This window comes from Myotis nattereri (assembly GCF_964212035.1).
Source record: "Myotis nattereri genome assembly, chromosome: 3".
Taxonomy (NCBI): domain Eukaryota; kingdom Metazoa; phylum Chordata; class Mammalia; order Chiroptera; family Vespertilionidae; genus Myotis; species Myotis nattereri.
The window spans coordinates 57328639-57355296 of record NC_138077.1 but is presented as its reverse complement, the minus strand read 5'-3'; the positions used below and the strand labels follow the sequence as shown (position 1 = coordinate 57355296).

General features: G+C 51.4%; 1 protein-coding gene across 2 annotated transcripts in view; it reads left to right on the top strand.

Annotated features, from left to right (window-relative positions):
* The window catches only part of PDIA5 (protein disulfide isomerase family A member 5), an 85357-nt gene that overhangs the window by 4734 nt on the left and 53965 nt on the right, over positions 1-26658 (top strand). For both annotated transcript variants that reach the window (XM_081085282.1, XM_081085283.1), the window contains exons 2-3: positions 17144-17270; positions 20189-20276. In XM_081085282.1, the coding sequence (XP_080941408.1) occupies positions 17144-17270; positions 20189-20276 (215 nt within the window). The remainder of the gene's footprint in view (positions 1-17143; positions 17271-20188; positions 20277-26658) is intronic.

Genomic DNA, 26658 nt, shown 5'->3' with positions numbered 1-26658 from the left:
ACCACACTGCCTCCCTAGAGGGTTCGCCCAGCATTGTGGTTTTGTTCTGTAGGGCTCTTGTGTCTTGCTTGGCCATTGTGGTAGGTTTTGTAGGCTGTCTGAATCACAGTGGGCCTGAGAGTGATGCATGGGCTATAAGGACAGCCTAAGTTCTCTTACATTACCCAGACTTTGATGGTTTATTTGCCCCCCACTCCCCCGCGCGCCCTACCCCCCCCCTTCTTCCCTTTTTTTCCCCCCCACACCTGGCATCCTAGGTCCCAGTGGGGAAGGGGAGGAGTGCAATGCTCCCCATTGCCTGGCCCATCACCTGGCCCAGCCTGCAGCACTGACTGGAGCCGTACATTTGAGGATTTTCCGTTTTCCATAGGCACCCTGGTATGGAGGTTCCTCAAAACCTGGTACATTTGAGGAAGGCTTTCGAGTGTGCAAGCATTTCCACATATTTCACGTCTGTGTAGTCTTGATTCCCATGTTAACTGGGGGAGATAAGGGGATTAAATGCTATTCCCCGTAGAGAAGAGGGATGGGTGGGTGGACAGAGAGGTGGGAGGAGATAGAGCATCAGACAAGAGTGGGGGTGTGGGCTGGAAGGTGGAGGGGTAGACAGAGGGTTGAGACACAGCAATAGTTCTCAGGGGCTCACCTGAGTGATTAAGCAGCCGGGTTGCTAGGTGCTGTTTTCTGAAATAGCAACACCAGCCATTTTCCTGGGGTGTCCCTGAAACCTGCTCTTTAGCTCCCTGATGGCCTAAGTAGGGGAGCAGAGGCTGCCAGCTGGACGGGCCGCCAGCTGGACAGTCGTCCCACCTTTCTCATCACTCCCTTCTCAGCTCCAGTTTGCGGTTCCCTCTGACCACCTTAGGTCCACAGGGCCTCTTCCCACACGCCAGTGTGCAACCACCTCTAAGTAATTCGCTTTGTAGTCATGTGGTACGGGCTACACACTCACACTGAGTGCAGAGTTAGAAGAGCCTTTGGGTTCCCCAGGGTCATACTGGGTCCCCAGTTTGATGTGCACTCTTTTCCCAGATGGCCTGATGGTGAGCCTGGGCCTGGCTTCGGCGTTTCCAACTCATTATAGCTGGCTGGGATGGGAGCAGGAATCCATCCCCCGCAAGAATCCTACGGCTCCTCCAACCCCCTGGCCTGAGCAGATGTCTTTAATTCATGAGCAGATCCTTTAATCCTTGCCTTGGAAGGTATTAACGGAGATCCAGGTCGAGGGCTCTAAGCTGGGGCTTACACATAAAGATGATTTAGTGCCTGAGCCGAGACATGGGCTTGGCTGGAAGCTCTGCTATTGGGCCAAGTAGGGCAGGCTCTGGGGAACAAGCCGGTTTGCTCTATGAGGGTCTCACCTTGGGTCCTTATTTGAAAGGAATGTGTGCCACGGTCTGCATGCTCCGCATGTCACAGATCCTCATTCATTCTACAGGTCTTTCTTTTTTTTAAAAAAAACAGGTATTTCTTGGGAGTCTCTTAGGAGTCAGACCTACCATGCTAAGGCATTGGGGACACGATGATAAATAAGATGGACACCATCCCTTTGTCCCATTGCTTAGTCACTAAGCCTTAGTGGGAGAACCACTGATTTGTTATTTAATTCAGGTAGAAAGTGCTGGAAGGAGGAAGCCTGAGGTGGGAAGAGAAAGTGTGACAGGGAGTCAGGAAAGGCTTCTCTGAGGACTTGTGGGCCCTTTCTTAGAATAACCTGTAAAACAACGCATAGGTTATAAAGGAAACCAGAGATGCTGAAATAAGGTTATCAAAACATAGCAAATACGTGGTAAAAGAACATTTCTATTTCTTTGTTTATATCATATGAGAAGATCTAGTGTTGGGTTTGCTAAATTCTATAATTTTAAGTAGCATAAATAGTGTTTCAAGACATCTGCACCAACTGTAATGTAACAAGAAGATGTGATTTCTGTTCATGGCAAAGCCACAGGTACTGTTTGTTACCTACATGCATCGTGAAGGAAAATGAAGATGTTATGTTTCCCCATCCAAATTCATAGACCCCAGGGAAAAGGAAAATTATCCCAAATTTTGGAAATAAAAGATGATTTAGTGACTTTTTAATGTCACGCTTCAGCCTTGTCTCAGGAGCCCCCTCAGGTGCTCTGGAGAATGTAACTTCGCTTACTATCCTTTAGAATCCAGCCTCCGTGACTTAGAGAAGATGCAAATGATTTCTGTTTGGTACAGAAGAGAGACCTGCCAGTTACCGCCCTGCAGGACACTCACCAGTTTGGTGTCTAATTTAGCAGTCTTGTATCCGGATCCTTTTTTAAAAATCAGTCATGCATATTACTTTCTTATAACTTCTTTTTTAAAAATCTTTTTTTAACCTTTTCTTATATCCTCTTTTGATGTAACTTTTATTTTTGTGGGTCCCTTATGAAAGAGTTCAATAACACTTTGAAATATGCTCAATATAGGATGTGAGGGTGTGGTGCCAGAAGGGAGGCCTGGGCTGGAGATATGAATTTAGGGGTGCTGCCTAGGAGGTGGCCAGATCGGGGGAGAGGGCAGAGAGGAAGGAGAAGGTGGACTGCGTGAGCCCCAGGGACCCTCCACATTTAAAGGCTAGGGAGACGAGGGTTCCCAAAGAAGACAGGAAGGGTGGCTGGAGAGGTAGAAGGGGAACTAAGAGTGTTCCTCCAGGTTCAAGAGGTTGAACAAACCGGGAACTGGAGGATCCTGTAGGGTTATCCGTGTGGCGGTTATTGTTGAACCCCCATCGAGAACTGTTTTGGTGGTGGGGCCGATCTGAGAGGGATGAAGGGTGGGTAGGAGAGAACGGGAGGTGGGAAATTCTGGCTGTGAAGGAAAGAGTGGCCTGGGGACCAGAAAGTGGTTTTTTAAAAGACGGGCCAGTGGTTAGAGGTTTTCCAACCTGGCTGTGGATCCAAACCAGCATAAGGGAGCGTGTCTAAACATGGATTTACTTCCAGGATAAGGCTCAGGAATCTGTATTTCTGAAAAGCCTGTTGTGCAGCTACCAACCAGACACATTGGTAAGTTAACAGCATTCAGTTTACGGGATGGGTAATACTTGGGTAGCCACGGTTGCTGCGCTCCACCGAGTGGTGTAGCCCAAGTTCTGCCCATGTCTCGGGCCACACACACACGTGATACTGTGAGGCATCACTTGCCTGAGCATGAGCGGTTTTCGCTTCTCTCTGAAGGCACGTGGGGAATTGCGGGCTTGCAGGCGGAGAGGAAATATGCATCAGGTTGTCATCGCAGCGCTTTTCAGGAGCTCACATCCAGCAGCTAGATGGGAAGGGAAAGCGGACTTCCTGGCCTCTGGGTCTTGTTCTGGATGCAGCTGTAGGGAGTGGGAGGGAGCTCGAGGGCACCAATGGGAAGTATTCACATGGATGGGCAAAGAGAAGAGCATGGGAGCGGTGCTCACAACACCCTGAGTCCTGGTGCTGCCATTTAGGCTTCACCCAAGGCCCGTCCCTTAACTCCTTTGAGCCTGGGTTTTCACATCTCCAAAGTGGGGATAGTTACACAGCCGTGGGCAAACTACGGCCCGCGGGCCGGATCCGGCAGTTTGAAATGAATAAAACTAAAAAAACAAAAACAAAAACGATCGTACCCTTTTATGCAATGATGTTTACTTTGAATTTATATTAGTTCACACAAACACTCCATCCATGCTTTTGTTCCGGCCCTCCGGTCCAGTTTAAGAACCCATTGTGGCCCTCGAGTCAAAAAGTTTGCCCACCCCTGGATAGTACCACATCCCACACTGATTATTTCTAGTTGTTTTTCAAACATGTTTACTACAACCCCTGCAAGAATAATTATACATTTAATCATTATAGCCAAGTGCATATGTATATAAATATAACAGGTACATTTCACTGAATACTTAGTATTTGCCACCTGTGGCACACACTGATGTTTCTATTTAATGTCATTAAAAAATGCAGGTGGTAACTCACGGAATTGATTTTATGACTCGGCGCTTGGGTTAAGGCCTGCGGGGGGGAAAACGCTGGTTGAGGCTCTCAACGCTGAAGGATTGAAGGCGATAATGTGTGTAAAAGCTCGATGTACACATGGGTCATGAGCACCTGAATTGTTTTCTTATCAACGATCGGAGCTTTGAGGCAGAGCTGGATTTCCGGAGTGAGAATTCACCTGCTCTTTCTCCCTTCCTGCTGCCTGATGCACTGTTGCTACCAGCCCTTTCTCGTTAGCCTGTGTCACATGTGCCCAGGCTGGCAGCGAGCCAAGCCCTCTTGGCTCTCAGAGAGGTTTTTCCAAAACATCAGGGCTTTAGGGCCTAAGTCCTGGTTAAATGCACTGCGGTTGCAATTTCAGGATAAGAAAACCTGTTTTTATAAGCTCTCCGATCAGTTGTCCTGCCCCCCTGCCCCCTTGTCCCTTGTTGACAGCCACATTTGTGCTGCAGGGACTATGGGGTCGGGGGGACCATACTGTGTGTATACAATGTGGTTTTTAAAGGAAGCAAAAATATAAAAAGGATAGCTGGCTTTGTGCAGGGTGTCCCCCCAAAATGTACACACACTTTAACAGCTCATAGCTCAAGCAGCAGTTCTCAACCTGTGGGTCACAACCCCTTTGGCGGTCGAACGACCCTTTCACAGGGGTCGCCTAAGACCATCCTGCATATCAGATATTTACATGACGATTCATAACAGTAGCAACATTACAGTTATGAAGTAGCAACGAAAATAATTTTATGGTTGGGTCACAACGTGAGGAACTGTATTTAAAGGGCCAGAAGGTTGAGAACCACCGGCTCAATGGATGTTTCTCTCTTTTCAGATGTAACCCATTGGAATTAATAATTATTCAAAGAGTGAGTACATTTTGGGGGACACCCTGAACTTACAGGAGCTGGCAGCCAGAGGTGCGTGGCTCCAGGACTCTGCTGTCTTTGTGCTCCACTCGCGTGCCGGCGTCTGTCAGACTCGGGTCTGAGTCACAGCTCTCGCCCTACGTGCTGTGTGATGCCGAGCAAGTTTCTAAACACCCCTCAGTCTCCGTTTCCTTCTCTATAAAATAGGGATCGCAGAGGTGCCTACTTCATTCACCTGCCAAGGTAATTATATTAGATAATCATGTGAGCTGCTTAGCTTGCTCCTGGTGACACAATAAGCACTCTGTACTTCAGCTGTTACCATGATCCTGGGCTGATTGCTAGGCCCTGGATTTTGAAATGAAAGAATCTGCTCTTGCCCTAACCGGTTTTGCTCAGTGGATAGAGCAGCCGTGGGCAAACTACGGCCCGCGGGCCGGATCCGGCCCGTTTGAAATGAATAAAACTATTGAAAAAAAAGACCGTACCCTTTTATGTAATGATGTTTACTTTGAATTTATATTAGTTCACACAAACACTCCATCCATGCTTTTGTTCCGGCCCTCCGGTCCAGTTTAAGAACCCATTGTGGCCCTCCAGTCAAAAAGTTTGCCCACCCCTGGGATAGAGCATTGGCCTAGGGACTCAAGGGTCCCAGGTTCGATTCCGGTCAAGGGCATGTACCTTGGTTGTGGGCACATACCCAGTGAGGAGTGTGCAGAAGGCAGCTGATTGATGTTTCTCTCTCATCGATGTTTCTAACTCTCTATCCTTTTCCCTTCCTCTCTGTAAAAAATCAATAAAATATATTTTTAAAAAAAGAAAAAAGAATCTGCTCTTAGGTTCTATTCCTTGCTAACTACTTCCCCATTTCTCTTATTCTTAACTAGAGGCCCAGTGTCCTGGAATTCACGCACTCGGGGGCGGGAGGGGGGGGGAAGAAGGCATGTCCCTCAGCCCGGCCTGCACCCTCTCGCAGTTTAGGAGCCCTTGGGGGAGGTCTGACTGATGGGGAACTGGCCTAAGCCATCAGTTGGACATCCTTAGCACTGCCACAGGGGCAGAGAGGCTCCCACCACCGCTGCTGCACTCGCCAGCCGTGAACCCGGCTTCTGGCTGACACACTGACCACCAGGGGGCAGCTCCTGCATTGAGCATCTGCCCCCTGGTGGTCAGTGCATATCATAGTGACCAGTCGTTCTGCCATTCGGTCGATTTGCATATTAACCTTTTTATTATATAGGAGTAGAGGCCCAATGCACAAAATTCCAGGTGGGGTGTGTGTGTGTGTCCCTCAGCCCAGCCTGCACCCTCTCCAATCTGGGACATCCCTCTCACAATCCAGGACTGCTCGCTCCCAACCGCTTGCCTGCCTGCCTTCCTGATTCCCCCTAACCACTCCCCTGCCAGTCTGATCGATGCCTAACTGCTCCCCTGCCGGCCCGATTGCCCCTAACTGCCCTCCCTTGCCAGCCTGGTTGCCCCTAACTTTCCTCCCCTGCAGGCCTTGTCCCTCCCAACTGCCCTCCCCTGCAGGCCTAGGTCCTCCCCACCTGACCTCCCCTGCAGGCCTGGGTCCTCCCCACCTGACCTCCCCTGCTGGCCATCTTGTGGTGGCCATCTTTGACCACATGGGGGTGGACATCTTGTGTGTTGGAGTGATGTTCAATTTGCATGTTTCCTCTTTATTAGATAGGATAAGCACATGTAGCTCCCTCAGCTAGTGAGGGGTCCCACATCCCAGGGTCAGTCTGGTTCTCTCTCTCTCTCTTTGTCTTTCTCTCTCTCTCTCTCTCTTTGTCTTTCTCTCTCTCTCTCTCTCTCTCACACACACACACACACACACACTTGCCACTCAGGGACTTATGGTGATAGTTTTATTTTGAAGGCTGCTGGGTAGACATTTGAACACTGGGAAGCATTGCTGGTGAAATCCCCAAACTTGGTTTGAGGTTAGGCCTCACTCCTTGTAAAGAATGGTGTTTAGCCACAGTGGTTGGAGACAGATGCCCAACCTTTGCCCTTTCAAGGGGCATAAATTACTCATATTTTAAAATCAGTGTTCTTTTGTATATGTCTCTCTCTTGCCCAAGACATTCTAGGTTTGTGTTGTATGCACATACTTTGCAGATTCCATATGATGCTTCTTATAAAAACTACATAATGGGAGGGGCGCCGAGGAGCAGCCGGCAGCCGGACGTGAGTTCAGGCAGGCCAGCACTGCTCTGGCGTGGAGAGTGCCGTGAGCTCTGTGGGGTGGTGGGCCTTTACCAAAGGCCCGTGGAAGGTGTTCTTGGCATCTCTGTTTTTGTCTCTAGGTAACTTTTTTTTTTCCTCGCTCTAATTTCGAAATAATTTCCGACTGATAGAAGAGTTGCAAGAATACAAAGGATTCCTGTCTGCCCTTTACCCATATTCCACAATACTAACATGTCATCTCATTTGTTTTATGATACTTTCCCTCTACGTATATGCAGTGTACGGAGATGATGTTCCTTTGCTCCCTGTGATACTTCAGTGTTTCTCTTTTTCTTAAAGATCTTTTTGTTGATTTTTATAGAGAGAAGAAGGGAGAGGGTGAGAGAGAGAAACATCAAAGTGAGAGTAAAACATCAATTGGCTGCCTCCTGCACACCCCCTACCAGAGATTGAGCCTTCAACCCAGGCATGTACCCCAACAGGAAATCGAACCAGCAGCCTTTCGGTGCACAAGGTGATGCCCAACCATCTGAGCCACACCAGCCAGGGCCTTCAGTGTTTCTTAAAAGGCAAGGACATTCTCTTACATAACCATACCACAGTGACAAAAATCAGGAATGTGGTGTTTTGGCTCAGGACTCAGTACAGAACCTCACGTTGAATTTAATTGTCTAAGCTCTTTTTTTTTTTAAAATATATTGATTTTTTACAGAGAGGAAGGGAGAGAGATAGAGAGTTAGAAACATTGATGAGAGAGAAACATCGATCAGCTGCTTCCTGCACATCTCCTACTGGGGATATGCCCGCAACCCAGGTACATGCCCTTGACCGGAATCGAACCTGGGACCTTTCAGTCCACAGGCCGATGCTCTATCCACTGAGCCAAACCGGTTTCGGCTGGTTTCGGCATTGTCTGAGCTCTTTCATCTCCTTTAAGCTGGACCAGTTTCTCAGTCTCTGTCTTCTGTGACCTTAACACTTTTTAAGAATGTCCCCTCCTTTGGTTTTTGACGATGTTTCTCTTTAGCTCATTCTGTCAGGAGGCGTATGAGGTCCATTTGACCCATTCCTGGTGATGTTAGTGTTGATTCCTTGGTCAAGGCTTCTCCACTGTGCAGTTACATTTTCATGTGGGGAGAGACTTTGAGATTGTTAATTATTTCCACGATGGTGGCCAAATGGAGGTAATTTTTTTCTTTAAATATTAAAACTGGACATGCCTATTATAGCGAGTTAGAAAAATAGACAAAGGGGGAGAATAAAAATCTCTCCAAGGACAGTCTTACTTTGGTGCATTTTTTTTTCCTTCCAGTCTTTTTCTGAGCATAATTTTGCATATAGTTGTATTCATACCAGGCATATTTTGAATTCTGTCTTTTAAAACTTAACATTAAAACAAGTGTTTTTTTTCATTGCACAGTCTTTGGAAACATCATTTAAATGACTCTATTATTCTGTCTAGTGGCTTACTCTAAATAGCCATTCCTCCACTGTTGGATGCTTAGGCTGTTTACAATGCTTGTCTCCTGTGAGCAGGACCATGTGAGTCATATCTGTGTCAGACCCCCCCCCTCATTTCCTCAGGACACATTCCCAGAAGTGGAATTACCCAGTCAAGGAGCATAAATACTGTTAAGATACTTGATAAATTGTGCCAAGTAGCTTTCCAAAAGAACTGTACTAGTTCAGGCTTTTGCCAGCACTGTGTGACAGACAGTTGAGCGCCATATTTTAAGAGATTCACTAATGGTGTTTCTCAACATTTTAATTTTATCCATATATTTTTTATTGATTTCAGACAGGAAGGGAGAGGGAGAGAGAGCTAGAAACATCAATGATGAGAGAGAATCATTGATCCGCTGCCTCCTGCATGCCCCCCACTGGGGATTGAGCCTGCAACCTGAGCATGTGCCCTTGACCGGGAATCGAACTGTGAACTCCTGGTTCATAGGTTGACGCTCAACCACTGAGCCATGCCGGCCGGGCTCAGCTTTCTTATTTTTTAAAACTGTGGCCCACCAGTCAAGATTTGCGTTGAGATTAATTTCCCGTTATTTTGAATTATGAAAGCATAGGTATTTATTTCCCAAAATAAATTATAGTGTCATGTAGCACATTCATCTTTTCAGGCTCTGACTCGCTGCTCCCAGCTTTGGGTTAGCTCTGAGAGTCAGGAACATGGCTGTGTCTAGGGCAGGTCATTTGCGACAGTGTGGGACTTGAAGGCACGCACACCTGAGGGGTTGGGATATTTCACCTACAGAGTCCTAGGAGGGAATGTGTTGGCTATCTTCAGAGTGTGATAAGCTGACAGAATGGGGTGGGAGGTGAACTTTCTAATGACGGGAGCTATCCAAGATGAAAAGGTAAAATGGAGGCCTGGGACTTCTGTGTATGAACATGTTTAGTTCCCCCACCTCCCTGAGCAGGCCCCACTAGGTTGAGCAGCTTCAGGAGAGTTTGAGTCCTTGGCTCTAGGGGGCTACCTGGAGGCTGGAATATGAAGAATGTTGAGGAGTCCTGTATTGGGGAACCAACCAGCCAGCCCAACTACAGCCTGGGGGCTGCCAGTGATGTCCCAGCCTTCTGGTCCCCTTACTAGCAAAGGGCTGAGTCTTTAGGGAAATAGGAGCGTTACTAGCTAAATGTCCTCTTATTTGTGGGTAGCTGGCACCAGATGACCAAGATACCCGATAAGAACAGGCAAGGTGAAACCTGCGTACATGGCAGGCACATAGTAAATCAAACCCTTGATATTCTCTCTGTCTCTTTCCTTATTACAATGTATCAGAAGTGTAATGCATGGCTTAATGCCTGTGATACTTTGAAATATCCCAACTGGAGCAGCTGTTAATATTTCTTTCTAGTTAAAGCTTCTGTTGCAGTTGGTACTCAAAATCTGTTTGTGTGTGTGCTAGAAAACACAGAATGACAGTGCTTAAGAAGAGCAGTTATTCACTAGTGGAGAAGCCTGGAAAAGGGGTTCTGGGGCCCGTATATCACTGGGACCCAGGTGTCTTCTCTCTTGTTACCGCACACCTTTGGCAAGTGCGTTTTCCTCCTTGTCTCCGCTGGACTGACAGGAAGGAGGAGGGGACCAAGAAGACTTATACCAGACGTCTGTTAGGGACAGTTCCTAAAAGTTCCTATAACACTCCTGCTTGCATTCCCGGGGCTGAAATTTAGTCCCATAGCCACAGTTGCTGCAAGGGAAGCGGAGAGGTGTGGCTTTCACTGTGGGCGGCCGCGTGTCCAGAGAAGCTCCGCTTGAGAAGGTGTAGCGACGTCCTGGTACTTCTCCGGCAGGGGTCGTGGGAATAGGTTTGCCAAATGCCACAGTGAGAATGGACTTTGGAAATCACCCTGAGCTCCTTCATTTACAGAGGAAGACACCGGTACTTAGAGAAGGAGAGAGGACTTGTCCAAGGTCACACAGCCCGTAGACATCCAGGGCAGCACAACAATTGGGCTTCTCGGCTCCTTCCACCAAACCTCCAGCTCCAACTTCTCAGCCAGCTCACGTTCTCTGACCTTGGGCTCAGGTCATCTGCTCTTAACCTTTTTCCTGGATCCCTTTACCACCAGCTTCTTAAGAATCGAGACTTTTAGATTCTCACATTTCACAACCATTTTGAGCAAAATGTGGGTTACACCACATTTAACTAGTTTCTTCCCAACATCAGAAGGGTATTTTTTTTCAGGTGACAAAGCCAAAAAGGTCAAGTCCCACCTCCACCCTTTCCCCTAAATATTAAACTTCTGTCCTTAAATCTTTTTCCTTTAGCAAGCTGCCGTTACATAATTGAGTGCTCTGGCTTCGTGCTCTGCATTGAGTAATGAATCTATGAGGGCAGACAGCCTGCCTGGCGATAGAGACCATGAGGGTGGTGGCACGCGCCCCAGCGATCTAGAGCTTTTTAAAGCCGAGGGTGTGATGTGACAAGTACTGTTCTCCCGATTATTTTCCAGAATTGTATGACTCTTTATCTCTGTAGTTCTGTGGCGCTAGTGGGTGAGCTTACGAGGAGAGAGGGGAGCTTGTGTGAGCTGTGTGTTAGAGCGAGAGGGTGGTGGAAGAGGAACAGACTTCTGTATGAGATCTGATTAACAGCAGGCCTGGCCTAATGGCCCCAGGACCCTGATAATTGGGGCAGACCCCGGTGCTATGGGCTGGCAGGAAGCAGAGGGCTCATGGAAGTCTCTGCTGGGACCCTCCTTGCCATGGGATTCTGGAAGAGGAGGGCTTCTCCTGGCGGTTTTGATGGGCCCGTCCTGGGAAGGAGGTTGCCCTGGTCCAGGGAGCTTGGGTTGAGAGAAGCAGACCACCTCCTCTGGGCAGGAGCTGGGCGACCTAAGCTCTGGTCCTAGCTCTACTGCTTACCTACTGGGCGGCCTTGATGAGTAATTTAGCCTCTCTGAGCCTCAATTTCCTCTCTGCAGGAGGAGGCCAGTGCCCACTCATCGGGTTTTGTGAGGGGCAAATGGGCACGGGACCTGGAGAGCACGTTCTGCAGGTGCTGCCTGGCCTCTGGCCTGGGTCGCTGTGCAGATGGGTTTTGCCCCGGGTTTTATGATGCTGAGTGTGTGTACGTGCATGCGTCTTCCTGCCTGATGTGCTATTTTGCCTGATTGCAGCCTGGGCCCTGGAGAGGAAGAGGTGGTGCCCATTTTACTGTTGTCCTTGCTCTGTCGCTGATTAGTCTCGCTAATGGTACTACTACAGATAATTACGATTATTATGTACTTCTGTTTGCCAAGCATTATGTTAGGTTCTCTGTGTACTTCCCCTCCTCTCCTCTCGTTTAATCCTCAGCCAACCCCGCAAGGCAGGTGTCAGCATTTCCCCCTCCGCTCTGTAGGTGGGGAAATGACCCTGAGAGGTATAGTGACATCTGAGATCGTCTTGCTATGAATGAGGGCGCCTGCGTTTGAACCCGGGTCTGACTCCAGAAGCAGTGCTCTGTCCAGGTGTTCAACCCTGGGGTGTGTAGGCTGGAGGGTCACTGTTAGGAGGACACTGCCGAGTCGGAAGATGAGGAAGGAACCCAGTTTCCTCGACCCTATTGCCTCCCACCTTGGTGGAGTTGGGGTGAGGACTCATGCAACACAGACCCGGGGGCTGCTGGCTCTGAAGAGGGCCTTGTACTCTGCTGGGGGAAAGGGGCTTGAGGATGGAGGCCTGGTGTTCTAAGCGAGGTGCTACTGTGACAGGCGCTGGGGGCACTCTGATGGGTGGGCACTGGCTCTCTGATGCCAGTGGGACCTTTGGGGGCCTGTATCCCCAGCAGCAGCAAAAGGTGGCCATCCTTCCCAAGCTTTGCTTTGCTCCGCACCGGGAGAATGGCTTATGGGTCTCAGCCCAGCCCACGGGCAGCCCAGCCCTGATATAAATCCTGTTAAAGCTGTGGGTCGAGGAGCAGAAAGAAAGCAATTATTGCAGCCCATTAGGAGTTTGCATGGTGAACAGAGGGGATTTTCTCTCTCTTCTACTTCTAAAGGGAATGGCTTAGACCATAAAGAGCCCGCTGAGCCCAGGAGCTGTTGGGAGGTTGGCACTGCTCTCTCCCCTGGGGGCCTGACCAAGCAGAGGGTCTGTGCATCATTAACACTGTTATTGTTGCCGTAGTTACTGTCGTTATCAAGGTTTGTGGGTCATGGCTTAAGAAATCTGCAGGATGGCCCTGGGAGGTGATCCAGCGTTCACTGGAGCTGCATCTTAAGGAAAGAAGGGAGCGTGCACATTGCAAAGGTTAAAATAGACTGAAGGGGAGGAGAAGGAGAATGTTAAGTGGCTGGAGCAGCATCCCCTGGGGCTTAGGGGAGGGAGTGAGGGCGGCCCTCCTGGCTGCCCCTGTGGTTTGCCTGCTAAGGTGCGGGTCTGAGGCAGACACAGGCTTTTCATCCTCCCCAATCTCAGAGATGCTAAGGAAGCCTCGCAGGTCTCCCCTGGAACTGGCTATAGGCCTGTGTTCCCCTGTCACTCCCAAATCTCCAGACGCTGCCTCTCCTGTGCCCACACATGGGCAACGGAGACAGCCCATCTCCCGACCCTGCAGGGTCACCCAGCTCCTGCGCTGGGCGTGCTGTCTCTTTAAAGCACTCGCTTCCCACTCAGCTACTGAGATCATCTCAGATTGTCCTGGGACTCTGCCGTGGACTGTGCCTGCGGATCAATCACCGCCTTTCTGTGTGTCTCCTCTTTGGTCTGTGTTGACAGAGCACTTCTCACCTTTTCCTTCTGACTGTCCTCCTGTCCTTCCTCTGGGCTTCTCCCGCTGAGCCTCGACCCCAGACTGACTCCCCAGCCTGAATGGGGTGCCTTATTGTCCACATGTTCATGCCTGAGCTCATTATCACCTTCCTCGGCATCCGGCATCCGACAGACAAAAGCCCCTGCTGCTTCTCAATTCTTCCATTTTTGGCTGTTGTTCGGCTCCTAGCCCAGAATCCTTGGGGTCATTTTAGCCTCTTCTCTCTTCCTTGCTTACATAGGAATAGTCATTGAGTTCTGGGCTGTTTTTCCCCAAGACTCTTGGATTGACCCATTTCTTTCCACTTGGGCAGCCACCCAGCGGGTCCCTCCACCTCCAGCTTCCTAGTGGCTGCCCAGTCTGAGGTCATGGCCAAATGCAGTTCTCTAGGAGCCAGGCTTTCAAGACCCATAGCCTGGCCCCACCCGCCCTCTCCCGCCGCCCGCCGTGCCCCCACCCAGGCCCTCACTGTCTGTGCTGTGGTCGGCCCGGTGTCAGCGGTCCCTTCCAGGTCTCCCGAGAGCTGCCATGGACTCACTGTGTAATGTGCTCCTAGCGGTGATCTCTGCAGAGGCCAGGATGGTAACCAGTGTGCCTTGTCATGTTTATTATGCTGGACGAACAGTTCCTGTGGCTTGCAAGGGGCCAGGTGCTGTTCTGGGCCCTGACCTCCAGAACTAGCTCTAGTCTAGGGGACGGGGTAGGAATGGGGAGGTGGGGAGGAGACAGACCCTCCATGAAGACCGGCTATGGGCAGTGCCCGTGTAAGCCCCAGTGTCATGCCCGGTGATGGTGTTCGAGCAGAGGCAATTACTTGATGTGTCTCTCATTGAGCTTAAGCTCTCTGCTGTGTGAGGGTGAGCACTGGGTCAGAGGTTTTGGTGGCTGGCTGGGCCTGGGCCGTGGTTTGTTTACTCTGGGGGTGGCTGATGTTTAGATGACCTGAGGGACTCTCTGAGTTTTATAGGAAGGAAGCTGTGGGTCGGCTCTTGTGGTTTCTGTTGTAGACTCGGCTGTCGCTGCGCCCAGCTACGCCACTATGCTGCCTGGGCAGGCGGGCACTGGGCTGTCCCGCACCCCCCCCCACTTTTCCTTCTCTCCAGTTCCAGAGCACAGATGCCTACCAGTTTCAGGAGGGCTGGTCCACAGGTCAGAATCCCCAGGCACTGGGCAAAGGTAGTTGTTTTTCTTCACTGCAGATTATCTGAGGATTAAAACCAGAGCAGAGTCAGTGTGTTTTTCCAACAGATTTTTTTTTTTCTTTTTTCCTTTAGTCACGTGCATTGAGCTATGAACTCTTTAGTCTGAAGTCCATTCGTTCTCTGGGAGCAGTAAACTAAATAACACGTAACAATAAAGTGGAATTAACCTTTTGGTGAGCTCTCAAGGTGGGCTGCCTAAGGGCAGTGGTCTGTAGGCCTTGTCCAGAGCTCTGGCCGGGCAGAATGAGGGAGAGATCATTCCTCAACTCCTCCTCCTGGATGGTTTCACCCTGGGGAGAAGGAACCTTGAAACCTAATGGCAGATTATATTTAGAAACACTAGAATGTGGCTACATTTCTGTCTTCTGTTCTGCTGAGATAGAAATTTGTATTACGTATTATGGTAACGATGCTATTGGAGTGCTTTATGATTTATAAAGTATGTTCGATAAGTTATCCCATTTTATCCTTCCAGCAGTCCCATGAGGGCGGTGTTATTATCTCCATGTCAGATGTGAGAGGCATTAAGCCTCTGGAAGGTTGAGGGATGTTGCTTAGCCATCTTAGCTATTGAGTGGCAGAGCTCAGACTCAACTCAAGACTTCTGGCTGCAAAGAGGCAGTGGACTGAGAGGGCATGGGATCAAAGAGAGACTGGGGTTCGGGTCCTGGCCCTGCTTTTCATTAGCTGTGTAACTTTGGTCAGACAATTTCCCTGATCAATATGATTAAGCGTACCAGGCAATCTACAGTTGCCTCTTTTTATTGACCACATTCCTCCATATTTCTCTGTCCTTGCTCCATTCTGGGCTGGTTGCTCTGTCGGCTGTTGGACAGTTGTCCCGGACTTCTCTTTACCCTCAGTATGGTAGTTCTTCTTGCCTCTTTCCTCTCTTGGATCCTTTGTTTCCCAGATTCCATGTCTTTGTCATTTTTTATTTACATCTTGTTTTGGTAGAGCATGAGTTCTAGTAGCTTTCTGAGAAAGAGTGCATTGGTGGTAAATCGTGCACATCTGAGATCTAAAGTCTGAGTAAATTTGTATTCACCATTGACAGTTTGGCTGGTGATAGAATTCCAGTTGGAAACCACATTGCCTGATCATCGCAAAGGCGATGCTTCGTTGCCTTCCAGTGTGCTGATGACCAGCCTTACGCCAGCGCTGACTCCTGGTCTGCTATATGTGGTGTGTGTTTTTTTCTTTGAAACACACATCTGCTCTTTGTCAGCAGTGTTCTGCATGTTTGCACAGATGTATTTTGGTGAGAGTTAATTTTATTCTTGATGCTGAGCCCTCTCAACTGAAAAGCTCGCATCCTTCAATTCTGGGGTATTTTCTCAAATTATTTCTTTGATAATTTCCTGTCTGTTTTCTTCTGTTTCTGGAGTTCCTTTAATGTGGCTGTTTGTGCTTTAATTTGGCTGTTTTTAGTTTTAGTTTCATCTTTCCATTGGTCTGTTTTCGCCCCTTTTATGTTAAGGGCTTTCCTCAGATATCTGGTGAACCTCGTTATCTGTGTGTATTGAAGAGCAAGGCACTCACTAGCACATGATCCCAGACTGAGTGTGGGGAGGGGTGAGGGCACTTGTTTACTGAGAGCACCTCACAGTAGGGATTGGAGTGGGGATTCAGCTGTCCCATGGCAGGATTTCCAAGCCACTGTCTTTAGATTGTTTTTCTTGGGCTTCTCAGTTTACCCAGAGAAAAATTCTCTTATCTCCTGCCTGGGGGAACAAGACTGGCAGCATTCTGGAACCAGGGGTGCTAGGGGATGGGGCCCATGTGGATGGTTGATCTCAAGGTTTAGTTCATAGACTTCCCTTAATCTCCTCTTTTCTCTCAGGGCCACACTCCCACCCTCTGTCTGGTGTCTCCCCGCAGAGCTTTCCTTATTTTAGCGGACATGTAGTAACCCCTGTGCCTTCTGCCAACCAGGCAAGGGGCTGTTGGCCAGCTGTGTGGGCTGGGTGAGGGGATCTGCTATGTGACTTCTCCTTATTCATGTATTTAACACACACACACACACACACACACACACACACACACACACACACACTGCTTTCATCTTACACATGCCTGTGGAGGTGCCTGGTATCTCCAGTAACCCAAGGTTTGCAGGCTTCTTGGGGACAATCCGCTCATTTTTGTTGGCTTGTTTCCTGCGATCGTTGGCTGAGTAGGGCAAGCAGAAACACCCTCACCATCCATTCCCATCCTGAACCTCAGAGGTGATCTTATTTCTCTGTGGATTTTGTGTTTCGGTGCTTCCGAGTGGGATGGAGTCTTCGCATTGCTCCGGTGTGTGATGCAGTGTAGCATGTAGACACTGGCCTCCCAGTGAGGTCTTCATTGAGGGGGTGGCAGGTACGTCCACACGCATGCTTGTGTTGTACGCAGTCCGTGCAGCGTTATGGAAGTGCATGGAGAAGAGAGTGATGTGGAGACTGGAAGTGGACAGGGAAGTGTCTTGGGGTGTGTGGTGACTTGGCGAGGGGATGAGGTGAAGAGCAGCTCTAGTCTCCTGAGAAGGGTTGGTGTGCCCTCATCCCTCTGAAGAAAGATAAGCTGTAGTTCTGTGGGCACCTGTTCTTCCTCAGGCCTGGCCGGGACCCGGGGCTCACCGTCCTTGTCTGCTTCATTTGCAGGTTGTCCTGCCAGGATGGCTGTCCTCCACAAAGGTCTCCTCGCTCATCGAGAGGATCTCTGACCCCAAGGACTTGAAAAAACTTCTCAGGACCCGGAATAATGTATTGGTGCTTTACTCCAAATCCGGTGAGTGCCCGCCTGGGGTCACCCGTTGGGGAGGGCATGCGATAGGAAGGGAATGAGAGGGGCCAGAGGTGGAGACGGAGACCTTAGGACCAACAGCCAGGCAGGGAGGGTCCTAGGGACACCGTGTTTGTCCGCTTTCCACGGGAGACGGCAAAGGCCCGGAGGGGCGTTAGTTCTGCTGATCTGGGATCCCTGAGAGCTCATTCACTTCCTTCCTATCAGTGTTTCTTAGAAAAAGCCTCATTGCCTCAGGAGAGGGCATGAGTGTGAAGGAGGACAGAGGACTGAGGACACTGGGGTGGACATTCTGACTTCCTGGACGGGCACGGGCCAGCCCTGCCAGGGCACGCTTCTCCAGGGCTGCTGACGAACAGCCTGGTCTGGCCCGTCGCCAGCTGAGTTGGTCCCAGGCTTGGGGACATGCACCCAGGCTGGCAGCTCTGACCCTGCCTGGCCCCCATCTGTCCTACTCTGGGATTGGAACACAAGGCTGAGTTTGGACTGGACTCAGGGCGGCTTCACGGGGGGGGGGGGGGGGGGGCGGGTGGGAGCAGCAGCTTGCCTCCTCTGACCTTGGGACTGGCGAGGGCAGAGTGGATGGAGAGAGGTTTGCTCGGCTCTTGGCTGTGACTTTGAACATCAGACTGTTGATACTATTCCAGCACAGTTAAGTGTTTTCGCTGCTCCTGAGGATGCCAAGTTCTCCGTGCCCTGGAGAAGCAGTAGCCAGTGGCTGGGCCAGCTCCGGGCACAGCTCTCCCTGCAGCTCATCCTTGACGCTCATTTACACTGGGGCTGATGGATGTTTTGGACGTGTGTCCCTCCTGGAGCCCGCACTCTCCCAGCACCCTGGCACACGCTGCTCCTTGCTCTTCTGCAGCCTGGCAGATGCCCTCTGAGGTTGTTGTTGGGAGCCCAGCATGTGACTAACATTTCTCTGCTGTCAGGAACGGGTAAACGGAGGCCAGGGAGAAGCAGAGCTGCTCCTGATGTAGGTGTAGGGCCTACACCTACCCTCCTGGTGTAGGGCCCTGATAAGCGTGGCTCACCCCGTGGGTGCTCCTGGAGCTGGCGGCTGTCGGCGTGGGAGCACGCTTGGCTCCTCTCTGGGTCCGTCCCGCCACGGAAGCTCATCATCGTACAAGGACGCCTCGAGGACCTTCTGCAGGACGGGGGAAAGGGAGGCAGCGCAGGAGGGAGGCAGCGCAGGTTGTCAGATAAGGTCCAGGTGATGAGGGAGGAGCTGAAGCTGGGAGAGAGCAGCTGACTTGTCTGAGGCCTCGCAGCTGGTAGACGGTAGACGCTGTTCAAGCTGGTCAGTCGAGCTGGTCCCTGCTCCCCCTCTGCTTGTTTCTTGTGCTGGAGGGAGGAAGCGATGTGTTACCTCTGCAGGGACGGGAGGGCTCTGCCACCAGGAAAAGGTTTTGGTTAGTTAGAGGGTGGGAAGGTGGATGGGGTCTCCAGATGGGGCTTGCAGGGCAGGAGGCAGGGCCCAGAGGTCTTATTTTCTCTCCCAAGCGTGGTCTCATGCTTCCCGCGTGCCGGCTCCTCCCTGCGTTGGCAGTGGCCGTGGGCGGTTTTCCTGCCTTCCTGCCTCCCCCCCAGGCCTGTCACTAGACTTGTGACTGTGTGTGGGCTTTCAGGGCAGCACAGTAACTGGGTTTCTCCCCTCCCGTCCTTCCAGGCAGGGCTCCCTTTCCGCAGGGCTAGGGGCGGGGTGCTGCCTATCCCTCTACTCCAGTTTCCCTTCCCCGCTCCCCAGAGCCCATCTGCCTGCTGAGCGATGGCCTTTCCCCCTCCGCCGCGCCCGCCTCCTGGTGCCCTGGCGGGGTTCCTGGCACGGTTCTAGAATGATGCTTTTTGTTCACTCCCGTAAAGGCTCCGCATGCTTTGTGTTCACAACAGCTACCATTCTCCGCACTAGAAAAGGAGATCTGCGGAGGCAAATAATTCAGACACCATGTCTGCTTGGCTTTGGAACGTATCGGAGGGGGAAGGCAGCAGACTGCTCTCCCCACCAGTGTCTGCCTGGCAGGCCTTGCACGTGCGCTCACAGGTACGGCAGGGGGAGGTGACACACTGGCCACAGCCACTCGGCAGTGGGACCTTGCAGGCTGGCGGTGCTAAATCCTGGCCACAGAGGCTCCGTCCCCAAGAACCTGCCCTCCTACAATAGAGTCCAGGTGCTTTGCCCAGACCCACAGGAGTTGACACCTGGCCCAGCAAAGCACTCTTCCTTTCTCATGTCCACTCCATCCTGCCCAAGGCCTGGTCTGCGGTCCTGCAGCTGACACCTGAGGTACAGCCCGGCCCAGTTCCTCCCCTGCCATTTCCTGGGAAGTGGGCTATGACATCTGACGTGGGTACACTTGGCATTGGTCTGTCGGAGACTAGTGTCACATGTAAACTTCATCTGATCGCGAGGTTGTACCGAGGGCCCCTAGATGCGTGTGTGATGGACAAAGGAAGGAAGGATTGGGCCCCTGCCCTCATCAGGTCCAAGGACAGACAAGGGTGGAATTGGCAAACTCATTTCCCACTTCAGTTACAGAATTGTCATTATGTGGTTATAAAATTTTCAAAATTTGTCCCAGAAAGGTAGTGAGTCAGAGACTCTCCCGGGAGTTACCTATTTTGCTCAGAGGAGTGAGGGGTGAGGGGTGGCTTACAGGAGGCGTGGCTTACGTGGGGGTTCTCTGTCCATGAGGAAGGGCCCAGGAATGTGGCGGGAGCAGGGGTTCCTGGAATGAATGAGCGGGGCGGTCCTCCCAGAACTGTTGGTCACCAGGACGATATTTTAACAGGGGTTCTGGACTGGTCTCCTTTCTTCCTTCCTTCCCTGCCCCCAAGAGAAGATGGCAGGATGGCCTGGTGTCCTTGGGCACAGATGTTTAATATTTGGTTGTTGTTTTTTACAGAGGCTGCAGCTGAAAGTCATCTCAGGTTACTGTCCACTGTGGCCCAGGCAGTGAAAGGACAAGGCACCATCTGCTGGGTGGACTGTGGGTATGTTCTGGGGACATGGCACGTGGCTGGAGGGCAGGGGGCTCGGAGGCTGTGGCCAGTGGGGCCGGGACTTGTCCCTGATTAATACTCTGAAGAGAGGATGGGATGGAGAGATGCTGCAGAAAGACCTCCCTGGCAGCCTGGCAGGGTCACCTGTGGCCTGGAGGAGGCAGTTCTGGCTCTTCCTCTGTCTGTCCGTCTTCCCTTCTTCCAGAGAGCTTTTATGTTTTACTGTGTCACTTGATTTTGTTGGTGGCAGAGGGGGCCTTGTTTTATAGATGGGGCCTTGGTACCTAGAGAAGCAAGGTGATTTTCAGGGTGACCCACAAGCCTGCTTGTGGGGTGCCGGGGTCCAACCCCAGCGGGTCCAGGGGTCCCCAAAGGTGTGGACGGAGTCGGCGAAGAAGGAATGACACGGAGGCAGCGTTCAGTTGATCATCATAGCCGGGTTCTCTTGTCAGGGTCTCCTGCCAAGTTCTGGTCTGGATCTCCAGCGAAGTTCTGGCTAGGATCTCCAGCCAGGTTCTGTGTCCATGTTCTCTTGCTAGGTTCTCCAGCCAGGTTCTCCAGATTCTCCAGCCAGGTTCTGTAGCCATGTTCCCTCGCTAGGTTCTCCAGCCAGGTTCTGTCCAGGTTCTCCAGCCAAGTTCAGTCACCAGGTTCTAGTCAGGTTCTCTTGCCAATTTCTGTAGTCACGTTCAGTCCAGGATCTTTTGCCATGTTCTCTCCAGCGAAGTTCTTCTGTCTGTAGGTTCTGTGTAGGTGCTGTCTTCTTTCTGTCTCCTAAGTTCTGTGTCTTGCTGTCTTATTACATCTGTATTTATACCAGTTGATTTTAATCCTGTCAATCTCTATTACAAAGGTTAGGGCGTTTCTTATCTCCATTCCAGGGAGTAAAGATTATGTAGCTTAAGCATGATTGTTCATAGTTAAAGTGATTAATTACCCGCCTGGCACTTAGTTGAGGGGTTTTATTCCCTCCCTAACTTCAGGGAAAAATTCCTACCTGGGGAAACAACCTTTCTAGGAGAGGCATCCCCTCCCTGACTTCAGGGAAAAATTCCTACCTGGGGAAACAACCTTTCTCGGAGAGGTGACCTTGGTTAAAACACACAGCGCTAAGGGGAGCAAACATATTAAGAACAGTATGCTATATATGCCAGGTCCCTTGAAACAGCAAGGATGGACCGGCTCCCGGCAGTGGGGGAGGGTGTTCGGCAGCAAGAACCTGGGCTTTACCCCCGTCCAGGCCGGTAACAGAGGTCTCCTCTCCCTGCGGCCCAAGGTGGTGGAATCAGCTGGCCGACCTGCTTGCTGCCTTGGCTTCCAAGGTGATGCTATTAGATGAATCAAGTGGCTTAGCCCTTCCAGCTCTCTCCTCTAGCTGTGTCTCCACCCCTACCCCACCTGTCCCAGTGCCGTGACCTCCTCTCCCTCCTACTCCCACCCTCCTCCTCCTCCATCCTGACCTCCCTCCTCTCAGGGATTTTCTTGTCGGAATCGAGTGCAGCCCCCGGGAAGGAGCCCATGGAAAGAGGCTCCTTCTTAGGGTGGGGAAGGGCCTGTTGGTGGAATTCCCCTGATTCTCTTGAGTTTGGAAGCTGGAGTGCAGGGTGTGCTCAGCTTCCCTTCCCTCCCCATCATTAGGAGTAATTTCCACATCTCTCTGTGTTCAGTGCTTTGCTGCTGGGACTATATTTATACACACCTCTTGTCATATCATTAGCTCCCAAGTTGGCGTAGATTGGCAGAAGCACAGAAAGACACACAGAGAGTGAATGAACATAGGAAAACAGATAGCTAAGAGCAGGCTTTCCCTTTACACGTTTATTGAGCGCCAGCGGTATGCAAGGCACTGTGCTGCACTTGGCAGGTAGCAGCGTTTCCATGTCCTTCTGACTGAGGACAAGAGGTGTCTCCAGAGCCTCTTTGTCCAGCCACTGCTCACCTGGACTTTGGGTTTGTCAGGAGCGTGGAGTTGGGAAGAGGAGGGGAAAGGAGAATCGTACTCAAGGGTGTTGTACTCCGGTTAGTTCGTTTGGGGAAGAGGTGGGGTTCTGCTGGAAAGAGGCAGCTCTTGTCCTGGGTGGCCCATAAAGGTCTTTAGCCTTGGATGTAGCTGGCCCTGCCTGAGTCACAGCCTTGCTACTACCCTGTGGGTTAAGTGAGCTTTCATGGGCTCCCCTCCAGTGCAATCTTCTTCCCCTGCAATCTGAGTCTATAATGGCTGTTTGGCAAATGAACTTCATGGCCTCAATGGCTGGAGAGGACTGAAGGAGATTCATATTTTGACAGAGCACCGGGTAAGACCCGCCGACTGTTAGCCCAGCCGTGTTTGCTGAAGCCATGTGTGTATGTGCGCATGCACGCATGCCTGGCCTCACACCTCCAGGTTTACTGAAGCACCAACTCAATGGACGAGACTGCCCTCTAGACCAGTGGTTCTCAACCTTGGCTGCACATTAGAATCACCTGGGAATCTTTTTAAAATCCTGATTTCTGGGCCTCATTCCCCGGAAATTCTGTTTCTTTGTTACTAATGTTGTGGCCCCACCCCATAACAAAGAAACAGAATTTCCGGAGGATGAGGCCCAGAAATCAGGATTTTAAAAAGATTCCCAGGTGATTCTAATGTGCAGCCAAGGTTGAAAACCACTGCTCTATTGGTGAGATTGTAGCCATTGGTGAATTCTAGTCCATCCCTGGTCTGGAAGTGTTTCCGTCTTCCAGGTGTGTCGCTGTCTCCAGTAGCTCGACAGGCGTGCACTCCATGACTGGCAAAGCGCCAAAGCCTATTAGAGAGGACAGGTGCTTCGGACGCTCCACAGCTGAAGATGATGCCAGTTTTGCCCAATGAGGCCTTATCACGGGGGTCTTGTGAGGCTTGCAGGTGGCAGAAGTGGGCAGAAGAGCTTTGATGTTGCTCCATCCACCTGGGTCCACTCAGCAGACATTCCCGAGCACTTACTGTGTGCTTTGAGGCACATAGTATCGTGTCCCCCGCCCCGCCCCCCCTCAAGAATAGCAGTGTCCTCTGTGCCAGGAGGAGGCAGACTACAGTCCAGGTGAAAGGTGCTGTAAATGGAGGCTATCTGTGTTGTCACTTAATTTTGTCTGGAAAGGCTGAGAAAGCTTCACAGAGGAGGTAGAGTTCAAGTTTGGGGCAAATACCTCAGAGTGTCAGGTCTTTAAAGTGCCCTGGCTTTCCCCGCAGGTATGGTGTGGGCCCAGCACTGCCTGGGGTCATCTGACTGGTGGCCGGGCAGGCACAGTCCTGCTCTGCTCCCTGGATGGGCAAGACTAAATGGGGCCGGACTAGTGTGTGGAGAGAGACGGAGGCGATTAGAACGCAGGCCTCACGCGGAGACGTGTATAAGTGCCAATGGGAGAAAGAATCCTGTGACTGATGTGCTAAATGAAAACAGGAGGAGAGGGCGCCTTAGAGCTTAAAAGGTAACCTTAAGACAAAGGGATAGATTGTTTCATGCACGTAGTTGCCACTCCACGTATCCCTGTAGGAGGGAGTATAAACTGAAATGTTAAATAGCTTTTAAAATGGTTTAGAGAAGTAAGTGGATTGAGGAGCTATAATGGATTATGTTGGAAGCAGGAGTATCTGTTTGAAATCAGAGGCAGAGTATGGCTACATCTCCCCAGAACAGCCCACGGACAGAACTTGGCTCTGGTCCTCGCAGGCCACCCTGGGCGTCACTTCTCATGGACCGGTGTCACATGAGACTCCCAGGGCACCAGCTGGCTCTGCCCTCCTGCTCAGCCACCCCCGCTCCTAGACTTCCGAACGTGCCCCGTAAATCATTAGAGGATCCGACCATATAACTCCTGGGCCCTGCGATGACAGCTCTCGCTGTTGGCCTAAATGCGTTCAGTCTGTGTTTATGAATCTGAAAGAGACGCTCTGGGGCTGGGCAGACGCGGCTCAGGAACGCTTTCTGTTGCCGTCTGCAGTGGAGTAAGTAGGTGGAACGGAGCCAAGCCAACGTCTGCTCGCTTTTTATCTCGGCAGCTGTTAACTAGCAGGTGGGCAGCCAGAGCGCCCCTCCCTCCCGCAGGCCCTCCGAGGTTCCCCGCCCCCGTCCTCTCCGGCTCTGCCTCCTGCCCTGCCAGCGAGGTCTCAGAGGCTGGGATGGGGACACCAGGGCCTGGAGTGGGGTGACAGGAAGGTCAGGAGGGAACAGCCTCCTCTGCTTTTCCCCCCTAAACAGCAGGTGAAGGGAACAGGGGCATTCGAGGGTGAGGGAAGACAGAACTCTGGTGAGAGGTGTCAGGACGGGCGTGGCACAATGGCAGAGGCTGGTGGAAGGGTCGGCTTTGCTGCTTCTTAGCTCCATGACTTTGAGTAGGACAGTTACCCTGGGTCCATTTCCTCGTCTATGAAATGGGACAATAATTCTTTCTTTTTCCTGGTTCCATGGAAGCTCTTTCCGGAATAGAACTGAGAGGAGAGACCCTGTGCTGCTATAGTTACTTTTCATCTGGGCAGGACTGTTCAGGACTTGCAAGAAGCTGGAGGGGGAAGCGGTGTGTTTGTTCCTCAGCAGCCTTTTCTTGGGTGAGGAGCCTTTGGTGGTTGTGAGGGTGCCTCTGAAGGAAGTTTTGGGCTTGAGAGTCAGCCCCGGCTCGTGGGTGCTTGGCTCCAACCCTGAGGAAGTGCCGGGTGCAGTGGAATTTGTGCACCTGCAGGTCAGGAGGCCTGCCTTGGAGTCCGGGCTCATCCCTAAATAGCCGAGTTCAGAATCTCCCAGAAGCTGCCAGATTTGGTGTGCAGGGTGTGTGTGTGTGTGTGTGTGTGTGTGTGTGTGTGTGTGTGTAAGTCTTTTGTCTTCCGGTCTTTGGGGGCCTTTTTTTCCTTTGCGTCTCTCCCCATTCTGGGTATCTCCCCCTTAAACCTTTCCAATCCTTCCTTCTGAGCGTCTCTCCCATCTCCTGCTTTGTTCTCTGTCCCTTACTAGTTTCTGCCACCTCTTCCCTGCTCTGGTCCCTGCTGCCCATTCTTTTGACCTTTTTCCTCCTCTCTTCTCCGTGTGGATGTTTCTTTCCCTCTTTTTCTCACTTTTCTGGCGCTTTCCTCTCAACCGGTGCCTACGTGCCTGCAGGCACACATAGCCCTCCCGGTGGGTCCTCTCCCAGCCCCAGCAACTTGTTGCTGTGAGGTGTCTGTAGGGTGTGTGGCTTCTGTCCAGGAATCTGTCAGCTCTCCCTGCCCCTCACTCCACCTCCTGGCTCAGGCCTCAGCAGCCACGCTCGGGTTGGCTGCTGGTGGTTGTCTGGCTAAGTGTGTGTGTGTGTGTGTGTGTGTGTGTGTGTGTGTGTGTGTGAGAGAGAGAGAGAGAGAGAGAGAGAGAGAGAGAGTTGGTATTCTCTCTGTGCCCCGCAGCCTGGCATCAGGCTCGGCCTTGGCATGGAGTGCTGCTGTCTGGACAGCTGAGCCGGGGCCAGCAGGCGGGAGCTGGGCCTGGGATGCTAATTCCTGGGGCGGATTCTCACCGGGCTGAGGCTGCCCTCTCCCTGCTCACTGCTTTCTTTTCTGAGGGTCAAGGTCATTACCTAACCACAGTTTCCTTCTCCCCTGCTCTGTCTCCCATCTGCCTTATTTCCCCTGGAGCAGCGCTGTCTTCCCAGATCCAGGATTTAGGGCCTGCCACCGTGGACATAACATATTTTGAAGTCTTAGCTTTTCTTCTAAAGAATATTTGAGTTTAGCATTTGCTCCTTTCTATGTAAGCATGTTTAACGAGACTTACTGTGCGTTAGAGGAGACTCCCAGGCGAGAGCTGTGTTGATGTGTCTTCAGACACTTCCCAGCCCGTTAGCGGGCACTCCTTGGGGTGGCACATCCCCCGCTGAGGAGCTGGGGAGGCAGGTGGAGGAGGAGAAGGCACACTTATCTCCCTCTGTTCCCATCACTTTTGCTAGCTGTGCTGTGTAATTCATACTTTACCCTGTGCCTTCTTGAGGTAGGGACAGCCAGACCTGGGAGGATCCCTGCGGTATGCAGCAGGCCCCTTCATCAGAGAGCGCTACCTGGCCACCAACGTGTGCCCAAGGTTAAGGCCAGCTGTTCCAGGACTGTTCTGTCTGCCGCCCGTGTCCTCCAGTTACATCCGTTCATATTGCCCTTGGTATTTGGCATCTAGAAGTCACTCTGACAGTATTTCTTGCTCATTTGCTCCTTAGCTTCCATTTTTTTATGTCTCTGAAGTGAGGGCACTTTCTACCTCTCCTCTCCCACCAACCTCAGGGGTGACCGGCCCATCTGCTCGGAATCCCGCCATGTCAGATGGGGTAGATGGGAGAAAGAGATGTACCCTTTCTTTGATGGGGAGATGGAACCCAGGAAGGCTGCGTTAGCCAAGGGTACCCG